The 21594-nt window shown below is 40.2% G+C and overlaps 2 protein-coding genes and 1 pseudogene across 2 annotated transcripts in view; 1 reads left to right on the top strand and 2 right to left on the bottom strand.

The window, feature by feature from the left end:
- Nucleotides 1–59: 59 nt before the first annotated feature.
- On the bottom strand, nt 60–3632 carry LOC145464463 (uncharacterized; annotated as a pseudogene).
- A 217-nt stretch (nt 3633–3849) lies between these two features.
- On the top strand, nt 3850–10080 carry LOC145464468 (homeobox protein DLX-3-like). The gene is made up of 4 exons (XM_081448381.1): nt 3850–5266; nt 6347–6471; nt 7122–7370; nt 8532–10080. Exons 1-4 carry the CDS (start codon nt 5238–5240, stop codon nt 8921–8923), a joined length of 795 nt encoding a protein of 264 aa, XP_081304507.1. The 5' UTR covers nt 3850–5237; the 3' UTR covers nt 8924–10080.
- Nucleotides 10081–15113: 5033 nt separating this feature from the next.
- The window catches only part of LOC145462919 (uncharacterized), a 25314-nt gene continuing 18833 nt past the window's right edge, over nt 15114–21594 (bottom strand). The window contains exons 12-14 of the mRNA XM_081446590.1: nt 17849–18113; nt 17322–17598; nt 15114–17016 (exon numbers count right to left, since the gene is read on the bottom strand). Of these exons, the coding sequence (XP_081302716.1) occupies nt 16917–17016; nt 17322–17598; nt 17849–18113 (642 nt within the window). The 3' untranslated portion in view covers nt 15114–16916. The remainder of the gene's footprint in view (nt 17017–17321; nt 17599–17848; nt 18114–21594) is intronic.

The following is a 21594-nucleotide window of genomic DNA, read 5'->3' as shown; positions in this document are numbered from 1 at the left end:
TAATTGTTTAAGCATAAATCTACAAGTCGTTCAAAACTTTATCTAAATCCTCTCTTCGCAGACACTTAAAAAATTCAAAGAAGCAGCCGTCATTTTGTTAACAAGCGCACACTGCTACGCTACTCACTATCTACAACAGAATAGAGAGTGAGTAGCGAAAGTAATATGAGAACGACATTCGTGATAGAGCGCAAGTAAATTTATACTAACAGGGGTCTCACAGCTTCTGTTTAAAGGAGGTGAAAAATCCTTCCCCCACAATTCCCTACGGGAGATATTTTGATTACTAAGAAAACATCCAGTCCGTGTTTCTAGGTGTGGTCGTTGTTTATAGTATTTATGTTGTTTCTGTCCATGTTTTGTCCAGTGCGAAAGGTAATACCGTTGGCCGCAAAGCGGTCAATGTAAAACGCAGACTGAGAACCGAGGTTAAAATGCAGACTGAGGGGAAAATGCAGTCTGCAGAGTTTTAAACGGAATCGTGTTTACTTACCATTTCCATCATCGAGAGCTTACCGTAAACAGGCTAACCGGATTGTTATATTAATTAGGCTAACCTGAGTGATATTCAGGCTCATCGGAGTGATATTCAATCTATTCGGAGTGCAGACTTTTGCTGCGATTAGCCTGAATAATCCTGTTTACGGTCAGCGTTCGATAATGGAAATGACACGATATATAATTAAAACACAGTCTGCGTTTTACACTGACCGTCCGCAAAGGTCTGTTGCCATCCAGTTTCCAACGAGAAAACCTTTCATATAACGTATAAGACAACTTTGAATCTGCATTCAGCGCAGAGGTACGCGGGACTCTTTTTCCAATCGAGATCCTCGCGCCTTGTATAAAGCGTTTTCACAGCGGCCATTTTCGTGTTTCCAAATAATGGCATTTCCCAACATTGGGAGATGAGTTATTTCGTGGAAAAATGTTCGGTTGTTTGAAAACACCAGTATGGTGACTGTGGTGAAACGCTCTATGTCATTACAAAAAACTGTCTTGCAGTGGAGTTTCAAGTCAGTGAGGCGATACTCAACTGAAGGCGAACCGAATTAACCCGAACCAGTTTTAACATCTTTATATTTTAGAAGTAAAAAAAGGAACATTTTTCCGAGAGAAGTGCTCACCTTCGGCTGGGTCTCATTACAAGCAGTTCCTTGCTTGAGACTTTTGGTTATATCTTCTACATTTTCTCGGAGCAAAGATTACAAGCAATATAGTCTTCAGAAGAAGGAAACGTTTTCATTTTGCTTCCTCTTCCAAATGCTTGTCTCGTTAGGTGAAAATATTATGACTATGGATTACCATATGGCGCGCTAGCACATAAGGCGCGAGTATTGCAGTCGCACACTCTCATACTCCGAAACAAAAATAATTTCGCACGTACATGCTGAATTTTATTCAATTGAATCATTTCAAGATACTATCTACGCTTTAAAGGTCAATGCCACAGCATTTAAAAAGGTAAACTTGACTAGCAGAATCAACTGATTCTGCCGTCCGGCAAGAACTTCAGTTTATCCGGCTATCAAAACAAGAAGAACTGATGTAGTGGTATGGATAGACTGTTCAAAGTCCCCTATTTTTCCGTGAGATCGTAGATGTCGATCGTTGAGTTCGACGGGCCGCCATCTTGGTCTCCTGATGCGAGCGAAACTGGGGAGAGTACAAAATGCCCGTGGGAAGTGGCGGTGGGGTTAATAGCGTGGGGGAGAAGGGGCGGGTTTTTCCGCCCGCCGTGCCCTCCAGCACCCCTACCCACGGGCATTTTGTTCTCTCCCCAGTTTTGCTCGCATCAAGAGACCAAGATGGCGGCCCGTCGAACTCAACGATCGACATCTACGATCTCACGGAAAAATAGGGGACTTTGAACAGTCTATGGTATGGACCTAATTACTAAGAATTCTTGGGTTTCACCCACGTGACCAATAGCTTAGCAACGGTTACTATCCGCCATCTTGGTGTCCCTCAAGCGTAAACAAACCGTCTCCAAAGAAGCGTTAATGTGAGAAAGAAGGGATGGTTTAATGCGTTGTTATTGGCTGTTCGAGCAAAAGTGGAAATCATAAAGGCTTAGGGTTTTTTCGTATACTAAGATTATTACAAATCAAGGGGAAGAACAGGAGGAACTCACTACTAGGAGGAGAAACGAGTGGATTTCTGCGGTGAGTCGCGGCGACGCTACAAACAAGAAAGCGCTAGAAAGTGAACGAGTTTGTAGCAAACGCTTCGCTCTGAAACTATCGGAACAGAGCGGCTTTGGTCGATAAATTGGTCAGCAATAGGATCAATTAAACTTAAAGCTACTGCTTTAATTTTTCACTGGTTGAGTTTGGCATAAAGCTGATCCATTTCCTCTTTCTAAGGCGCCGATGCGCGCTGCATGCGCTGAGGCCTGGCTGATGCAGTGCTGCATGGTTCGAGGCTTGCGGCTGTTGTAGATCCTCAATTTTCTGGTCAAACTTTTCTTTGAGCTTGTTAGCCGATGAAAAATCGGTCCTTAGCCCTCGCATCCGGCACTTCATTGACATATGTCGGCAAAATCCATGAGCATTTTACCTGTGTGCAAGCGAGCTTGCCATGAATTCGTGTAGTTGCCTCTAAATAAAATAAAACACTCGCGATATGTGAGCATGACTCAGTCAGTCCAGCTCTGCATCCCAAGCAATGGGCTGACAAAATAGTCCCATCTTTTTCGGAAATGACTCAAATGTTCACTAAAGGATCAGTCATACGCTGTGAATGCCGAACACTTGCTCTCACGACATCATAATGTATCATTGTAATGATACTTGCCGGCGATTAAGCGATTACTTTGCCTACAACTGAGGTTACAAATCCCGACACCATTTTATTAATTAAACGCCTCCAGACTCTTGAACGCCTGAACTGCTTGTTGGTGTAGAAGCTGGTCTCAAGAACGAGGTAACTCAGCAAGTCCGAGACTTCCACAGGAGGCAAGCATTCTGGACTGAACTGCTCGGCTGTAATGCTTGCGGGGTCAACCCCGATGACCGAGATCTTTTGCGAATATCTTTCCTTTACTCGACTCTCTAAGCTTTTGGCATACTCAGAGAGCACTGGGATACCTTTAGATGGATGCCCGGTACTTTTATCGTTTTTTTTTCTTTCTGGATATTCATGTAGTTGGCGAAATAATAGAGCGGTAATAGAGAAGCTTCGAGAAGCTTCATTGTAGAAATGGGCTATTGTTAGCATAAATTTGACACCCGAGGGACACTAATATGGCGGACACTGATTTGAGCAAAGCTTGTGACGTCACGTGAAACCCAAGAATAGAGTAATATTAAAACGATTCATAAAGCTCTATCTGTCCAATACACCATGTGGTTTCCTAGCTGAAGGCCAGCTTTAGTTATTCTTTATGTTTACACTGAAACATCTATTAAACTAATACGCTTGGTTAGGAGACTGACACTGAGCTTGCGTAGACTATTTGGCGTGACGTCAGCGTCTTCAAATCTAAAGGAGAGATTTCTCTGATATGAGGTATTCCATGTAGTTTACAGCAAAGAGAGATAAGAATATCATTATATCTTTCCCAGCATGGTCAGGAAGACGTAAGGATGATGCTTAATATAATAACATCGACAAAAGATGTAATTACGGCCTGTAAAGCGGTGCGAAATACTTCAAAATATGAAGCTTAAGAGCTTTTGTAAAAAAGTATGTTTTGATTAAATTGCCATTTCGTTTTGCATTACTTCATTTTCTTTAATTTCGTTGTTCAAATTTTGGTTACTTTTTTGATTCGACTATCTACGTACATTACTGGAAAATATTATATTTTTGACAAAATTTCTTTTAACTTCCATCTTTACTTGGGCATGCAGAGTGTACAAAAATATCACTTTTTCAAATAACACGAGAAGCAATTTGGGAGAAAGCGAAAGGTTTTTAAAGCTAGCCTGACCTGAGGCTTAAGCTTACACAAGCAATACAATCTTCAATTACCCAAATCTTTTGAACCAAGCAATTGTTTTATAAAAAAAACTTAGATTGTCACATTCGGTCGCTTTTCTTATTAACCTGTACTATACATTAGCAATGGGCAATTCCCTCTATAAGACTTTTCCACCCGCGCAGACAATGCCAACAGAATTCGTAAACTTTCTTTCTTTTCTTAGTACACAACGGACAAATTACTCGTATGTGCTTTTTGTCACCTCGTTCTACCATCGAGTTGCACTTGGGACATACTTGAACACCCATAGCCTTGATCAAGTAGGTCCTGGAGATTTTCTTCTCAAACTCCTCTATTTCTTCTCTTCAAAACAGCCAAGCGTCTCACCTCTATGTTGTCCCATTCTTTGCCGCAATAAACTGGTGGTTGGTCCTGGCTGATGTAGAAATCGCGATCGGCCTGCGTCCAAGATGCTGCGACAAAACATGGTCAGAGATTCTGGAGCTAAGAAAAAAAACAGATAAAACGGTTTAGGGTCAAATGGTTTAGGGTCAAAATAAGGACATCGCTTCATTAAATGCGTGGCGTCATTTCTGGGGAAAAGTCCCAGCTCTGTAGGTCATGTTATACGATACGATACGATACGATTGATACGATTGATGCCGATGATCAGATTTTGAATTGTAAGAGAACTTATCGTTTTATTATTATTTATTTAAAACGGAAAGCTTTTTTGAGATAATTTTTAGAAACTATTAATTCCGCCGCAGGCTATAAACATGAACTTTTTAAGATAAAAATGGCGATGTAAATATCACCACAGGGACGCAATTTTTCTCAGGGAACAGGGAACAAAGACAGGAAGTTTTCTCACAATACATTCACGATGATCTAACAATTGAAATTAGGTAATCTACTATTGAAGGGTTCATATGGGCTGAAAGCAGTTTCTGTTCGTTCCCCAGTTTCCAACATTGGTATACATTTGCAGATTTCGCGCGTTGAAGAAGTCTTTTCTGAGAAAATATGCTCGGGGCCGTTTGCGTGACTTCCGCTTCAACGTTGAAGGGGATTTCCCTTGGGTATTTTCCCTGGGACAATTCCCTTGGCCAGCTGACGTTGTTAAAAGTTGGTTAGACTGCTGACAGACGGTTTTTTCACTGAGGGTCACTTACACTGCACTTAAGCGAGTGTTTGAAGCTTCTCGCCTCATAACCCCTGCTGAATTTCGAGAGAACAAACAGACTGCCAGCAGTCTAAAAGTTGGTTGTCTTGAAATTCAAAAACAAATCAAGACTTACGGATATAAACAATGAGTTTGAAAAGAGATTTTATTCCAAGGTAAGAAAATCGTAAGTACTTGAATAGCTGGTTTTGACATGACGTCACTAAAATTCAAACAACAAAACTGTTGATCTTCGTGAGATTTTACTTTAATGATGTATAAGAGCAGCTGAATACAAATTTTCGCTCCGAATGGGTTCTTGGTTTTGTGATACACTACGCTTGAATTTCTAAGCTTTTGCGTGACGCGGCATTTACATGACGGCCTAGAGAGCTGTCATGATGGTTGAAAAAGTGACTTATTTTGGGGGACTTGGCTATCTGAACAGTTCATGTCTTAGAAAAAGTATTATTTTAATGTTTTAGAGTTTCTCGAGGGATAAATTCACGCTTTTGGAGCAAAACTCAGTGACAGATGTTTCTGTTGGTTTCCGGCCGCCATGTTGATGCCCATACGGATGGGCACGAGCATGGCTTCTCCATACAAATCTCTTTAAATTTGGGTAAAAAATTTCTCCGCATATCTCGCATAAGAAAAATTGCTGTGACCAGAATTTTGGCGAGAGTCTTTGTATATTTACCTTCTTTATTTCCCAGATGCTGGACTTTATCTATTGACCGGTTTTGTTTTAGAGTAGCGATTTTGAAGTATCCTGGATGAGTAAGAACTCTACTGCAATGACAAAGATTTCCTAGGCTTGTTTACTAATCGCAAGCATTTCTTTGTAGAATTCTCCGCGGGGCCGCCATCGTGTTCGGTCGTGTTTCAGTTTCTTGCTAGTAAGTTTTTGTGACACGTACGCATGCGCATCGTAGCCACTACTGTGGAGACTTTAAAGCTCTTTTGAGTTACTAGCTCGAGAATAAATCATGTTTTCATGCTTCAACAGAGCGAAAATATTTACTGACAAGGTCGATCAGCTTCACATAAATCGATTAATAATTTTGAAAGAAAATGGCTGGGCTGTGCTGTGACGACGGACAAGTGACAGCTTTGTGTTGCGTGACAGACCTTTAGAGGATCGAGAAATTCAATTAGGGTGTACGCTATGTTGAGGACAAAACGCTCGGAGCCACCTTTCTTGACGTCTAGTTAACAATATGTTAACCGGTTTCTTTTTTTAAAATCAAATTCAGAGCACAGAAAGGGCTAAAACGACTGCAGTCCCTAAAACCTCATGGGATTGTAGTGACTCTTCCATCGGACAGCCTTCAAGTATGGGAAGCTGTGGTGCCGGGATCAGAAGAATCACGCTACAAAGGTGATCAGTGCCTTGATTCTCACTACCTTCACACGTAGTTCTTCGATAATTTTTGTCGTTGTTTTGTTTCCTCAGGAGGGTGGTTCAAAGTTCAAGTATATTTACCGTATCCTTCAGATAAAAGAACTTTCTAGTGTTTTTATTTAATTTTAGGAAACACTTGTTTTATGGTCAGTGCGCCCATTGTTTTGCTAGTCCGCTGGACTGTGTATCAAGAGGACCCGGCCGGACTCTCACCTAGCCGCACTCTTTACCTTAATGCTTTTCTCAAGTGCTAACTCCGTAACGACTTAAGAGTCGTTTGCAATCGAACTTCAGTTTATTTGTGGTTTATCAAGAGCTCGTTAAACTTCGATCTTGTCACGAGAGCGCGCAGTAAAACTACGTATTAATCGTCTATTAAACTGCTGCTATGATTATCCCGCGACATCTTGTTAACTTCCTAATACCTAAGCCAAGTATTTAGCCATATTTAGCGCGTGTGAATCGTGTCAACACTAATTTTGGCTCAGCATGAAATCGAAAATGGCGACTCAATTTGGTCAGCGCAGATATGATTTAGTTCCGCAAAATTGGAGACAAATAAAAACGTTCGAAATCTTATAACGTTGTCATGAGCTAAAATCACTAAAGTATCCCTTACTTCCCAGGTAGAAATCCTCAATACATGCAGAACAATCCACTGTTACTGTCGCCTCCTCCGCATTACACTTCTCATTTTCTGACGGAGGAGGGCAGGATTTATAACCCGTCACAGCCGTGGTTTATGGCCAAACAAACTGGTCCGTACACCCAACAAGAGACATTCACCTCGAGCGGGGGCCCTCAACTGCCATTCAACTACACAACAGACCCAAGAACGCTGCTGCCTACCTCCACGAGCAAGCTTAGCATTCCTGGTAAGTTCACGTTCGATTCGTTAGTAGTTTTCTACATCTCTTTGACAGACAGGTTAGCACTTTAATGTTTTTCTTAAGTGTTAACTCCGTAACGACTTAAGAGTCGTTTGCGATCGGACTTCAGTTTATTTGTGGTTTATCAAGAGCTCGTTAAATTTCGATCTTGTCACGAGAGCTGCAGAGCGCGCAGTAAATATATCTTATTAGATGTTTTGATGTGTAGTATCGCTGTATATTTTTACGAGTTGTGCCGTATTTTGACGAGCCCGTAGGGCGAGTCAAAATACAAACAACGAGTAAAAATATACAGCGATACTACACACCAACACATCTAATAAGAGATTTGTTATCCAACTGCTGTATCAATGAAAGAGGGAGAGTGTCACAGCTTTGAGTGCGCGCGCCGACCTGTACGGCAAACAGGTTTTCTACTGTACAAATACGGCAAACAGGTTTTCCACTGTACAATATCGCTGTATATTTTTATTGTTATTTGGACAGTATTCGCTGCAGTTGGATAATAAAACTACGTATTAATCGTCTATTAAACTGCCGCTGCCTGATTATCCCGCGACATCTTGTTAACTTCCTAATACCTAAGCCATATTTAGCGCGTGTGAATCGTGTCAACACTAATTTTGGCTCAGCATGAAATCGAAAATGGTGACTCAATTTGGTCAGCGCAGATATGATTTAGTTCCGCAGAATTCGAGACAAATGAAAAACGGTTTCTCATTGTAACGTCGTCATCGGCATAAATCACTAAAATATCACGATAATAAAAGAGAACTTTGCATAAAAGATTTAATTTCCTTGTCTAAAGGAGATCACAGTCATCCCGGTTAAAAGATTTCTCACATTTTAAAACTTTTCGCTTTTTTGAACCTTGTAACATTAGAAATCCGCTTTGCCAAATGAAGAAAGAATTGCGATAGTAATCGAAATGTACTGGCGATCATGAATGTAAAAGAAAAGATCATAAACTGAACTTTACTCTGATAGGAACCATTAAAAACCTTACTTAAATAGTTGAAATATTTAAATAAGCCTTTAAATGGGTTCTTAGCTGTTAGTGGCTTCCAAATCTACACACAAAACGGTTTGAAAAGATTTTCTTCGTATATCAATGAACTTAATTTTTCCCTGCTTTTTTTATTGTAGACCCTCCCTCCAGCTCGGATATTATACATCATCCTCTTCCCGTGCACTCCCGTGTAAAGCCAGCTCTTCGCACCCCAAGCGGGAAAAGATGTTGCAAGTCGCGCACAATTTTCACGGATCTTCAGTTGCGTGTTATGGAGAAAACCTTTTCAGAGCGTAGATATTTGGACTCCACAGACCGCGCCAAATTATCGCATATCCTGGGCTTAAACGAAGCGCAGGTGAAAACCTGGTTCCAGAACAGAAGGATGAGGTGGAAAAAGATTGTAGCGAAAAATGACAAGCCTGATAGCTCGACTACGAGTAAAATAGCAGAGAAAAACGACGCAGCTATCGGGAAAAACAACAAAGAAACAGCCACAAATGAAAGAGAAAAGACTCAAACTAATTGAACAATTCGATACATTGAAATGAAAGAGGAACAAAAATCGTAACTTTACCGTTTGTGAGATCATTTATTGTAACTAATTAGAGACGGGAAAACAGATACTTGTGTAACTTAAGGCTTGATAGTGTTAATTTGACGGAAGTTTATGGAGACGCTGGGAAATTTGGGAAAGCAAAGCTACATTTTAAAACCAGATAAGAAATTATCAGTCAAAATAATGAGCGAAAGAGGAGAAAAGAACAGTTTTCTTTATCTACACTTTGTCTTTATCTTTAAACGCAAATAATTTAGACACTTTATTCACATCATGCCACAAACCGTGAATCCACATCACAGTCGTGAAGGAAAGAAAGTTTTAATAAATTTTTAGCTTGACGTTGTAACGCGTTTATCAGCTTTTTCTTGATCACGATACACTGCTTTTTTTTGGTGTGCTAGTAAATTAAGCTGTCGTTTGAACATAACTGATCTTGTAAGCGTGAGCGGTGCGGGAAAAAATGTTTTAAAAGTATTTGTAAATATCAACTTTAGCATTTCCTGATCTAATAAAATACACAAATCACGATGTCATTTATGGCTTTAAAAAGTCGGCATGTATCTGTTGACCATACAAAAGAAAACCGTGGAAAAATCAGTAATCCTGTGCGCGGACGATGCCATAACACTGAACTCCTTTCTTCCAGTCAATCTCTTCATAAAAAGAGCAACCAAAGAGATCAGTGCGAATATGTCGAAGTTGACGCATGGTGATTCTATTTTGTTACTGCTGGAGCGAGGGTCTTAAATGAAGCTCAGAGAAGCGTTTATTTACGTAGTGGACTCTTTGTTTACCAGAAGGATACAAAAAATGGTTGCCCGCCGCCATTCTTTAGAAGTTAATAAAGCAATTTTCTAACTTGTGTGTTGGGCCTTCGATGTTCCCACGTCAACAGAAGCGCATTGAAAACTCGTTGAAAAATAATTGAAATCTTTCTGCGTTTGTCTGGCGAGTTGATAATTTTCTGTCCTTGATGAAAAGGACTCTCTTTAACTTCGTTTGATCGGAATTTGTTTTGAGAACCACAGATAGCTATTCAACATGTGTTCGTTGCTTTTTGTAGAGCACGCAAACTCCTTGTCATTATAAAGCGAGTGTTGTTGAATAGAGTAAATCTAATGTTCCCTGGGTGATATACACGACCTGGATTATGGCATTTACTAAAGTGGTACTATGACGAAAATCGCATCTTTCCTATCTAAGCCATTTTAAAACATAAACAAGCAGTCTGTGTGAGAAGAAAAATGCTGTTTACTATTTTCAAATATCTCTTTTCGCTCCAGAGAGATTCAAGTTTTTGAAATATGCAAATTACCAAGTAATGACGTAATGCACTAAACAAAATTTTCATTAAGTATAATGAAGAAAGACATCTCAGCCAATTTGTATCACAAATGTTTGATTCTTTGCAGTATCATTTTTCTACATGTGCTGCACAATACTAGCTTGACAGTTTTGTTACCATGGCAAGATACTGGGTTCCAGACCTCCCCAATATCAATGGCTTTTCTGGCCACCTTTGGCAGTCCATTTTGATATTTGCTAATGGTGCCTTATATGCATGATCAGGAGCCATAATCGGTCCCCGATTATGGCTCCTGGCATGATCCAGCAAGCATATGAATATGTTAGGTCGGGTTCATGGCCTTGTTTAATTTTTTTTAGCTGAAAATCACTAAAATATTGTAGTAGGTGGGGACTGGAAAAGAGTGAATTGCCATGGGAAGAGAATTTTTTTATGGATGTAGGTGTGTTGCTTGTAGAACTATTAGCCTACCAAGTTTCATTGGTCTGTGCTGCAAATGGACCAAAATAGCTCTATTTATATACTTGATATAATATTGGGTTGAGTATATTACGTCATCAGTTATCTCATTTACAAGTTTTACACATTTCTCAACCTTAAATATCTCCGGAACTAATGCAGATATTTGCAAACGGTAAATAGCGTTTTTATTCTTTCATGCCATTCTATGTAATACACCGAAAAAAATCAAGGGGTCAAAATTCGATCATAGTACCACTTTAACCTTTTGTGCGGATATGACAGGAAAAATCCCGTGTTGACTTAAAGCATAAATGCAGTTTCAATGGAAGCTGCGCTTTCGAAATTCTTCCAACGAGAAGATTGCCAATTGAGTATCACTTTCGACTCCTCACGCAACGATTCGGCTCAATTCAGTCGCTGTTTCGAGCTAACCTGCTCTACAACACGAGTTGAAATGCTCAAATCAGTGAGCGCAATATCATTTCCTTCGATTATCTCTCCTTTTACAAGGATTTCTAGCTCTTAGAAAACTTTGAGAATAAGCATGAGTGTGTACTGAATACTATACAATGGGCGCAAAAACCACAAAACACGCGAAGCCTTTGCCACAAAGTTCACGTCAACTAGAGAAATCAGTTTTCTTTCAAAAAAAAAAAAAAAAAAAAATTCCGCTCTCTTTATAAGCTGTATTCTAATTAAGCAGATGTGTATTTCTATCAGGGAAAAAGATGTCCTTTACAGACATTTTGAACATCCACCCAATTTCCCTGAGAGAGTGTGGTTTTTTTTTTCAAACTGCGAATAAGCTTTGTCTGTTGAAATTGTTGTTATTAGAACTCCACCTTGCAACCATCTCATTCAATTCAAACGATCATTTTCTTTAGACGTAAAAACACGAAACAGTTGATCCTTTTCCTAGGAGGATAAAAGGAAACAAAAAAGAAAGAAAAAAAAAGAAAAAAAAAAAAGGAGAAAGCAAGAAAGAAAGAGAAAACAGAATTAAATGATCGCGCGTGGTTTGGGACTGGGACTGTGACTATCTTAGTTCCCAGTTTTTCTTCAGACTCGGTCACACAAGATTCCTAACCGCTTCTGCTGTATATGAGGAACCGCGGGTTGCAGCGTTTTTCAAACCTAGTTGACATGACTTTAAGTTGTTCTACATCTACATCTACATCTACATCTACATCTACATCTACATCTACATCTACATCTACATCTACATCTACATCTACATCTACATCTACATCTACATCTACATCTACATCTACATTTAAGTTCGGTGAAAGTCACAACCCTCGTTGCTTTCGGATTTCATGGATTTAGGAACCTTTCCTTGTCGCCTTTGGCAGGTCAGCTATTTCCTCGTAGCTTAAACGTGTATTATTTGTGGACTGATACAAGAATTAGAATGCAAATGTTTCTCTGAATAAAACTTGGAGGAAAGAATCAGTCCTTGGGTTATTTATCACGAAAAAATATCTGATATATTACCTTTAGGGTTAGGGTCATCCGCAACAAACATCAGAACAGTTTGGGACACTTTCTTGTCGCGTCTGTCATTTTCACTGTCACGCATTAAAAATATAAATCGAAAACCACTCAGTGGATAAAGTCAAGAACTTGTGATCTTATAGGATATAGATAGAGAAGACACTTCTGCAAGTTTTAGGTTTGCGTGTTTTCCCAGACTGCGCATATTTGTCGAAATGTTTCGCAGAAATTTACAGAGCCCGGTATGGAAACGCCATGTTGGTGCACCTCTGTGGTGCATGATTTAGAAATACTTTGTGATACATAATGTGTTATCGTCGGAGAAGGGTCGAGGAGCAGCTGTCGTAAGGTCTCACATGAATTCCTTGATAGCCTTTGATAGGACAATAGAACAAACAACAGATCTAGAAACAATGCCCCTAGCCCCAAAACAATAACAGCTGCTAACAAGCAAAACAACGACAAGCTTACGAGAGCTGCTACACTTCTGTCGGCAGGGTGAAAACTTTTTGGATAGAGTGAGTTTCAATTAAGTGCCTGATCCAGAACTGGTGTGGTTTTCTTCAGTACCGCACTCTGTGATTGCAATTGCCACCCACTCAGTCAATGGCCACCTGAGTCTCATTCTCGTCCCCCGCGCTCTGCGTTTCCTTTTTGTCATGTGGTCTACTCATAACGGAATTTTAAAACGAGTAGCATTGGGAACGAGAAGTCCTGAGCATATATTTTTTTGGGCTCGTTACGCGTGCGTGACGATCCAAAGAACGTCTGCGTACAGGAGACAATCAGGAAGATACGATTCCCAAACCAATCACTTGGTCACACGCGGCCGCCACCTGCTCACAGTACGGCCGGGACATTTTGTCTGAACTGTTCGTCTATCCATTCAATTGATTCTTATTGAAACTTCTCTTCAACGGCCAGCTAGTTCTGTCTCAGGTTCAGTCTCTTTAGAGACGTTCAACTGTAATTCAACGATTCAGACCCGTGTGTAGGTGCGAGGCATCAAGAGAAATAACTTATGTACTTACCAGCTTGTGTCGCGAGACTCATTATCGGTCCTCTTTTGTACCAGGTTCGCTTCTTGTCTCCCATTTATCACCTGAACGTTTGCCCGGCAACTGGTCACGTGTGCCTGGGATTCCTGTCCGAGGAGACCTGGTTACCAACTCGCTGTGTTCAAGAGGTACTAAGTGCCTTGTTCGCTCTGTTGGTCAGACCTGAACCGGAGATTGCCGCTGACCAGACACTGCTGAACATATATAATCAAAATAGGATCGTTTACGAAGAAAAAGCGAAAAAAGCGCACAGGAAGCTAAGTGACGTTGATGTTGCATCGACACATCTCAGTAATGATTTCCTTCAATTCTCATTACTTTCTATTTGACAATGTAGTGATAATGTAAAGAGATATAATATGTTGATCAATTAAAAGCTTTGTTTAAACATAGACTGTTCGATCAAAAAAATCTTCAAGTATAAATTATTAGAAAATAGTCCAAAGAAAATACGCGCGCTGATTAGTTTAAAATCATGTTTCTATTAAACAATTAGATTATGAGCTCGAGATTTCTATTTAAAAAATAGAGTGTTTCTGTCGAGGAACTATCGGCTGATAGTTGCCCCGTGGAAATTTGATGTTTTTAAAACAAATATTTGCCCGAGAAGCGAAGCTTCGATGGCAAATATGCTAGTTTTAAGAACATCAAATTTCCAAGGGGCAACTATCAGACCGATAGTTCCGAGACATTAACACTCTATTGTTTTTATTGTTTACCACTAAATTTTCTTCCGTGCGCCAGTTCAAAAATCATATGAATTACTTTCAACTTTTTTGGATGAAAGCCGTGAAAGCGGAATGTAAAATATGAAAAAGAAAACAAACAAAAATCCTCTTAATACAAATTCAATTGTTTATTTTCTATAAGCCCGCTTGTTTACAGAAATATTTTCACGGACGAGTACTATCCATCCGGGTATTTTTCTCGGACGGGCACTATGGGCTGATAGTGTCTCTCCGCGGATGATCACTATCGCGTCACGTGATCAATTTAAACCAATAAGAATCGGAGAAAATTTAGTGGTGAACTATAACGTGTGATAGTTGCGCCCGACTCAACTATCATGCATAGAAATCCAGAGCGAATAATCTAATTGTTTTAGTATAAATATGCTAGTCGTCCAAAACGTTATCTAAATCCTCTTCACAGAGACTTCGAAAACGCCAAGAAGCGGCAACCAGTTTGTTAACAACCGCGCAACGTCACGCTACTCACTCTCTACAACGGTAGAGATAATGTGTAGCGTAACTAGTAAGACCGACATTCGTGATAGAACGTCAGTAAATTTATACTAATAGAGGTCTCACAACTTCTGTGTAGGAGGTGAAAAATCCTTCCCTTGCAATTCCCTACGGGAGATATTTTGATTACTAAGAAAACATCTTGTTCATGTTTTTTGGTGGGGTGGTTGTTTATAGTATTTATGTCGCTTCCGTCCTTGGATTGTCCAGTGCGAAAGGTAATACCGTTGGCCGCAAAGTGGTCAGTGTAAAACGCAGACTGCGAACCAGGGTTCAAATGCAGACTGAGGGAAACTGCAGACTGCAGACTTTTTAACTGAATCGTGTTATCGTCTCATCATTGAGAGCTTACCGTATAAATAGGCTAACCGGAGCGTTATATTTTTCAAGCTAATCTGAATGACATTCAGTCTAACCGGAGTGCAGACGTTTACTGCGATTAACTTAAATAATTCTGTTTACGGTCAGCGCTCCATAATGGAAATAACTCGATATATAATTAAAAACACAGTCTGCGTTTTACGCTGACCGTCCGCAAGGCCTGCCATCCAGTTTCCAACGAGAAAACTTTTCATATAACGTACAAGACAACTTTGAATCTACATTCAGCGCAGAGGTAGGCAGGACTCTTTTTTTCCAATCGAGTTCCTCGTGCCTTGTATAAAGTGCTTTCACACGACAGGGCAGTGGCCATTTTGATGTTTACAAATAATGGCATTTCGCAATATTGGGAAATGAGTTCTTTCATGGAAAATTTTCCTGTTGTTCAGGAAAACACCAGTATGCATGGTGACTGTGGTGAAACTCTCTATGTCATTACAATTAACTGTCTTGCGGTGGAGTTTCAAGTCAGTGAGGCCATACTCAACTGAAGGCGAACCGAGAAAGCGCGTGTGTTAATCCGAATTAGTAACATCTTTATACTCTCATAATTTAGAAATAAAAAAGGAACATTTGGCCGAAAGAAGTGCTCACCTTCAGCTGGGTCTCATTACAAACAAGTCCTTGCTTGAGACCTTTCGTTATATCTTCTGCATCTTCTCGGGCAAAGATTACAAACAATATAGTCTTCAGAAGAAGGAAACGTTTTCATTTTTCTTCCTCTTCCAAATGCTTGTTTCGTTAGGTGAAAATATCATGAATATGAGTTACCATATGGAAGCGCTGACACAAAAGGCGCGAGTATTGTCTGCACACTATCTATGTGAACAATTCTACTGTATAATACCCCGAAACAAAAATAGTGTCGCACGTATATGCTGAATTTTATTCAATTGAATCATTTCAAGATATTATTTACGCCTTAAAGGTCAATGCCACAACATTTAAAAAGGTAAGCGTGACTTGCAGAATCAATTTTGTCCGGCAAGAACATGACGAAAAGATCTTTTATCTATCTGAAACAATATAAACTTATGTAGTGGCCTGGACCTAATTACTAAGAGTAGAGTAATATCAAAACGATTCAAAAAGCTTTATCTGTCGAATACACGTTTCCTATAGCTGAAGTCGCTGAAGACCAGCTTTAGTTATTCTTTATGTTTACACTGAAATATCTATTTAACTATTACGGCTGGGTACGAGACTGACACTAAGCATGCGCAGACTATTTGGCGTGACGCCAGCGTCTACAAATCTAAAGGAGAGATTTCTCTGATATGAGGTGTTCCATGTAGTTTACATCAAAGAGAGATAAGAATATCATTATATCTTCCCCAGCATGGTCGGGAAGACGTAAGCATGATAAAACATAATAACATCGACAAAAGAATACTTCAAAATAACGAAGCTTAAAAGCTTTTGTAAAAAAAGTATGTTTTGTTTAAATTGCCATTTCGTTTTGCATTACTTTATTTTCTTTAATTTCGTTGTTCAAATTTTGGTTACTTTTTCGATCGGACTATCTATATTACTGGAAGATATAATACTTTTGAAAAAATTTCTTTTAACTTCCATCTTTACTTGCGCATGCAGACTGTACAAAAATGCCACTTTTTCAAATAACACGAGAAGCAAGTTGGGAGGAAGCGAAAGGCTTTTAAAGCTAGCCTGACCTGAGGCTTAAGCTGACACAAGCCATACAATCCTCAGTTATCCAAATCTATTGAACTTAGCGATTGCTTTATAAAAATAAACTTAAACTTTCACATTCGGTCGCTTTTCATATTAACCTGTACTATACATTAACAATGGGCAATTCCCGCTACGAGACGTTCCCGCAGGGAATCATAGCAGTTGTATTCATGAAAACAAATATCCTGTCCAAGATGATAAATGCAACTACCGTTATTCCCCGCGGACTCGCCTGATAGATGGAACTGGCCATTATTTTATATTAAGGTATCTTTCCCTGATTCACTGTCCTTCCTAGCTGTGGTTTGCTTTGTTTAAGCTCGTCAATGCTTTGTCAAATTCTCGATAACGGTGCTTCTGTTTCTGTCGACGGCGATTTTATCGAAGAGCGAAGACACAAGAGCTGTCCAACCAGTTTGATGACTGAAAAGAGAGAAATGAAATAAATCAGAAACCCATTCAAGACTTCAAAAAAAAAAAAGAAAAAAAACAAATGAAGTAAATCAGCTCTCCTAATCTTGTAATAGCAGCTGTTATTATTTTGGGGCTAGGGGCAGTGTTTCTGTTGTTTGTTCTATTGTCCTCTCAAAGGGTATCAAGCAATTCATGTGAGACCTTACAAGAGCTGCTTCCCGCCCCCCAACCCCCCCCGCCCCAACAAAAAAATCATCATTATTAGGCTAATGTTCTCAAGTTAGCCAATGCCAATGCAGTAGCAGTTTACTCACCTGGCCCCACATCCTCTTCCGGTTTCCGCCTCAAAATACTCGTAGAACAGCACCAGTTGGTTCCAGTCCTCGTCTGTTGCATATCGCTCCTCAACTCCGTGACAGGGCCTGTGGCCAAGTTCGTCTGGGAGAAACACAGAGACCAAACGACGGGAAAGTTCCATGGACACATCTCGGAGACGCATCAGATTTCCAGAACCGGTTGGACATTCGACCATGAAACTGGTTCCATAGAAGTAGTCATAGCGTTTGAGTGCCTCAACAATCAGATAGTTGACTGCGAGGAAAATGCAATAGTTAGTTTAGTTTTGTCGCTTTTGGAGAAGAAACACTATTCAGGTGTGAATTAACAAGAAGCCTTCACTCATTTCTGAAAAGTTGAATCCATCGTACGCCAGAAGAGATTTTATTTGCAGAAAGATAGAGTCTTTTGAATGTTCTGCTCGGCGCCGTTTTGGATTTTACGTTGTGACGCTTCTGTTCGATCGTCTTTAAGAGTCCCAGTCTACATGTTACGTGATACTTACCACAATACCAGATCGGTCCCCTCCAGTTACTGTTGCCGCCAAACATGTGTGTGTTGGACTCGCCTGGAACATAATCCACTTTGTATTTGATACCGTCGATGTCCAGTTCGTAGGGGTGCTTTTCATGGTAACGTGACATAGAACGGATACCGTACGGTGACAAGAATTCATCTTCATCCAACATGTACGACAACAAACTACGAAGCTGTTCACGGGAGGGAATCGCCAGGAGGTATGAGTCGTCGTTTGGATTCAAGGAGGCGATCTGTTGAAAAACAAGAAACTTCAACTCAAAATTGAAGGAGGCGTTGAATATAGTGAAACAGTCACATGGATTCCTGTGTGAATGCTCGGCTGAATTAAGTATTACAACTAGGCAGAGGAAGTGGAGGGGCGTGGCGTCGACTTGAGTCGAGTCGAGTCGATTTGAGTAGAGAAGAGAAGAGTAAGTTAGAGTAGAGTAGAGCAGAGTAGAGTAAAGTAGAGTAGGGTAGAGTGCAGTAGAGTTGAGTAGAGTAGAGTAGAGTGCAGTAGAGTAGAGTAGAGTAGAGTAGAGTAGAGTAGAGCAAAGTAGAGTAAAGTAGAGTAGAGCAAAGTAGAGTAGAGTAGAGTAGAGTAAAGTAGAGTAGAGTAGAGTGCAATAGAGTAGAGTAGAGTAGAATGCAGTAGAGTAGAGTAGATTAGAGTAGAGTGCAGTAGTGTAGAGTAGATTAGTGTAGAGTAGATTAGATTAGAGTAGAGTGCAGTAGAGTAGAGTAGAGTGCTGTAGATTAGAGTAGAGTAGAGCAAAGTAGAGTAGAGTAGAGTAGAGTACAGCAAAGTAGAGTAGAGTAAAGTAGAGTAGAGTAGAATGCAGTAGAGTAGAGTAGAGTAGAGTAGAGTGCAGTAGAGTAGAGTATAGTAGAGTATAGTAGAGTAGAATAGAGCAGAGTGCAGTAGAGTAGAGTAGAGAAGAGTAAAGTGCAGTACAGTAGAGTAGAGTAGATTAGAGTAGAGTAGATTAGATTAGAGTAGAGTGGAGTGCAGTAGAGTAGAGTAGAGTAGAGTGCTGTAGATTAGATTAGAGTAGAGTAGAGTAGAGAACAGCAAAGTAGAGTAGAGTAAAGTAGAGTAAAGTAGAATGCAGTAGAGTAGAGTGCAGTAGAGTAGAGCAGAGTAGAGTGCAGTAGAGTAGAGTAGAGTACAGTACAGTACAGTAGAGTGCAGTAGAGTAGAGTGCAGTAGAGTACAGTACAGTAGAGTACAGTACAGTAGAGTAGAGTGCAGTACAGTAGAGTAGATTAGAGTAGAGTAGAGTAAAGTAGAGTGCAGTAGAGTAGAGTGCAGTAGAGTAGAGTGCAGTAGAGTAGAGTGCAGTAGAGTAGAGTGCAGTAGAGTAGAGTGCAGTAGAGTAGAGTGCAGTAGAGTAGAGTAGAGTGCTGTAGATTAGAGTAGAGTAGATTAGATTAGAGTAATGTAGAGTGCAGTAAAGTAGAGTGCAGTAGAGTAGAGTAGAGTAGAGTAGAGTAGAGTAGAGTAGATTAGAGTAGAGTAGATTAGATTAGAGTAGATTAGATTAGAGTAATGTAGAGTGCAGTAAAGTAGAGTGCAGTAGAGTAGAGTAGAGTAGAGTAGAGTAGAGTAGAGTAGAGTACAGCAAAGTAGAGTAGAGTAGAGTAGAGTACAGCAAAGTAGAGTAGAGTAAAGTAGAGTAGAGTAGAATGCAGTAGAGTAGAGTAGAGTAGAGTGCAGTAGAGTAGAGTATAGTAGAGTATAGTAGAGTAGAATAGAGCAGAGTGCAGTAGAGTAGAGTAGAGAAGAGTAAAGTGCAGTACAGTAGAGTAGAGTAGAGTAGATTAGAGTAGAGTAGATTAGATTAGAGTAGAGTGGAGTGCAGTAGAGTAGAGTAGAGTAGAGTGCTGTAGAGTAGAGTAGAGTAGAGTGCTGTAGATTAGATTAGAGTAGAGTAGAGTAGAGAACAGCAAAGTAGAGTAGAGTAAAGTAGAGTAAAGTAGAATGCAGTAGAGTAGAGTGCAGTAGAGTAGAGCAGAGTAGAGTGCAGTAGAGTAGAGTACAGTACAGTACAGTACAGTAGAGTGCAGTAGAGTAGAGTGCAGTAGAGTACAGTACAGTAGAGTACAGTACAGTAGAGTAGAGTGCAGTACAGTAGAGTAGATTAGAGTAGAGTAGAGTAAAGTAGAGTGCAGTAGAGTAGAGTGCAGTAGAGTAGAGTGCAGTAGAGTAGAGTGCAGTAGAGTAGAGTGCAGTAGAGTAGAGTAGAGTGCTGTAGATTAGAGTAGAGTAGATTAGATTAGAGTAGAGTAGAGTACAGCAAAGTAGAGTAGAGTAGAGTAGGGTAGAGCAGACCAGAGCAGAGTAGAGTAGAGTAGAGTAGAGTAGAGTACAGCAAAGTAGAGTAGAGTAGAGTAGAGTACAGCAAAGTAGAGTAGAGTAAAGTAGAGTAGAGTAGAATGCAGTAGAGTAGAGTAGAGTAGAGTGCAGTAGAGTAGAGTATAGTAGAGTATAGTAGAGTAGAATAGAGCAGAGTGCAGTAGAGTAGAGTAGAGAAGAGTAAAGTGCAGTACAGTAGAGTAGAGTAGAGTAGATTAGAGTAGAGTAGATTAGATTAGAGTAGAGTGGAGTGCAGTAGAGTAGAGTAGAGTAGAGTAGAGTGCTGTAGAGTAGAGTAGAGTAGAGTGCTGTAGATTAGATTAGAGTAGAGTAGAGTAGAGAACAGCAAAGTAGAGTAGAGTAAAGTAGAGTAAAGTAGAATGCAGTAGAGTAGAGTGCAGTAGAGTAGAGCAGAGTAGAGTGCAGTAGAGTAGAGTAGAGTACAGTACAGTACAGTAGAGTGCAGTAGAGTAGAGTGCAGTAGAGTACAGTACAGTAGAGTAGAGTGCAGTACAGTAGAGTAGATTAGAGTAGAGTAGAGTAAAGTAGAGTGCAGTAGAGTAGAGTGCAGTAGAGTAGAGTGCAGTAGAGTAGAGTGCAGTAGAGTAGAGTGCAGTAGAGTAGAGTGCAGTAGAGTAGAGTAGAGTGCTGTAGATTAGAGTAGAGTAGATTAGATTAGAGTAATGTAGAGTGCAGTAAAGTAGAGTGCAGTAGAGTAGAGTAGAGTAGAGTAGAGTAGATTAGAGTAGAGTAGATTAGATTAGAGTAGAGTAGAGTACAGCAAAGTAGAGTAGAGTAGAGTAGGGTAGAGCAGACCAGAGCAGAGTAGAGTAGAGTAGAGTAGAGTAGAGTACAGCAAAGTAGAGTAGAGTAGAGTAGAGTAGAGTAGAGTAGAGCAGACCAGAGCACAGTAGAGTAGAGTAGAGTAGAGTAGAGTACAGCAAAGTAGAGTAGAGTAGAGTAGGGTAGAGTAGAGTAGAGTAGAGTAGAGTAGAGTAGAGTAGAGTAGAGTAGAGTAGGGTAGAGTAGAGTAGAGTAGAGTAGAGTAGAGTAGAGTAGGGTAGAGTAGGGTAGAGTAGAGTAGAGCAGAGCAGAGCAGAGTAGAGTAGAGTAGAGTAGAGTAGAGTAGAGTAGAGTAGAGTAGGGTAGAGTAGAGTAGAGTAGAGTAGAGTAGAGTAGAGTAGAGTAGAGTAGAGTAGAGTAGAGTAGGGTAGAGTAGGGTAGAGTAGAGTAGAGTAGAGTAGAGTAGAGTAGAGTAGAGTAGAGTAGAGTAGAGTAGAGTAGAGTAGGGTAGAGTAGAGTAGAGTAGGGTAGAGTAGAGTAGAGTAGAGTAGAGTAGAGTAGAGTAGGGTAGAGTAGAGTAGAGTAGAGTAGAG

Source organism: Orbicella franksi, chromosome 12 (assembly GCF_964199315.1).
Source record: "Orbicella franksi chromosome 12, jaOrbFran1.1, whole genome shotgun sequence".
Lineage (NCBI taxonomy): Eukaryota > Metazoa > Cnidaria > Anthozoa > Scleractinia > Merulinidae > Orbicella > Orbicella franksi.
The sequence above is the reverse complement of the archived record's forward strand: the minus strand, read 5'-3'. Positions and strand labels throughout refer to the sequence as shown.

Coding starts and splice junctions, on each gene's coding strand:
- LOC145464468 (XM_081448381.1), top strand. CDS start 5,238: ATGAGTTTGAAAAGAGATTTTATTCCAAG. Junction 5,267..6,346: donor AAAAGAGATTTTATTCCAAG/GTAAGAAAATCG, acceptor AATCAAATTCAG/AGCACAGAAAGGGCTAAAAC. Junction 6,472..7,121: donor AGAAGAATCACGCTACAAAG/GTGATCAGTGCC, acceptor CTTACTTCCCAG/GTAGAAATCCTCAATACATG.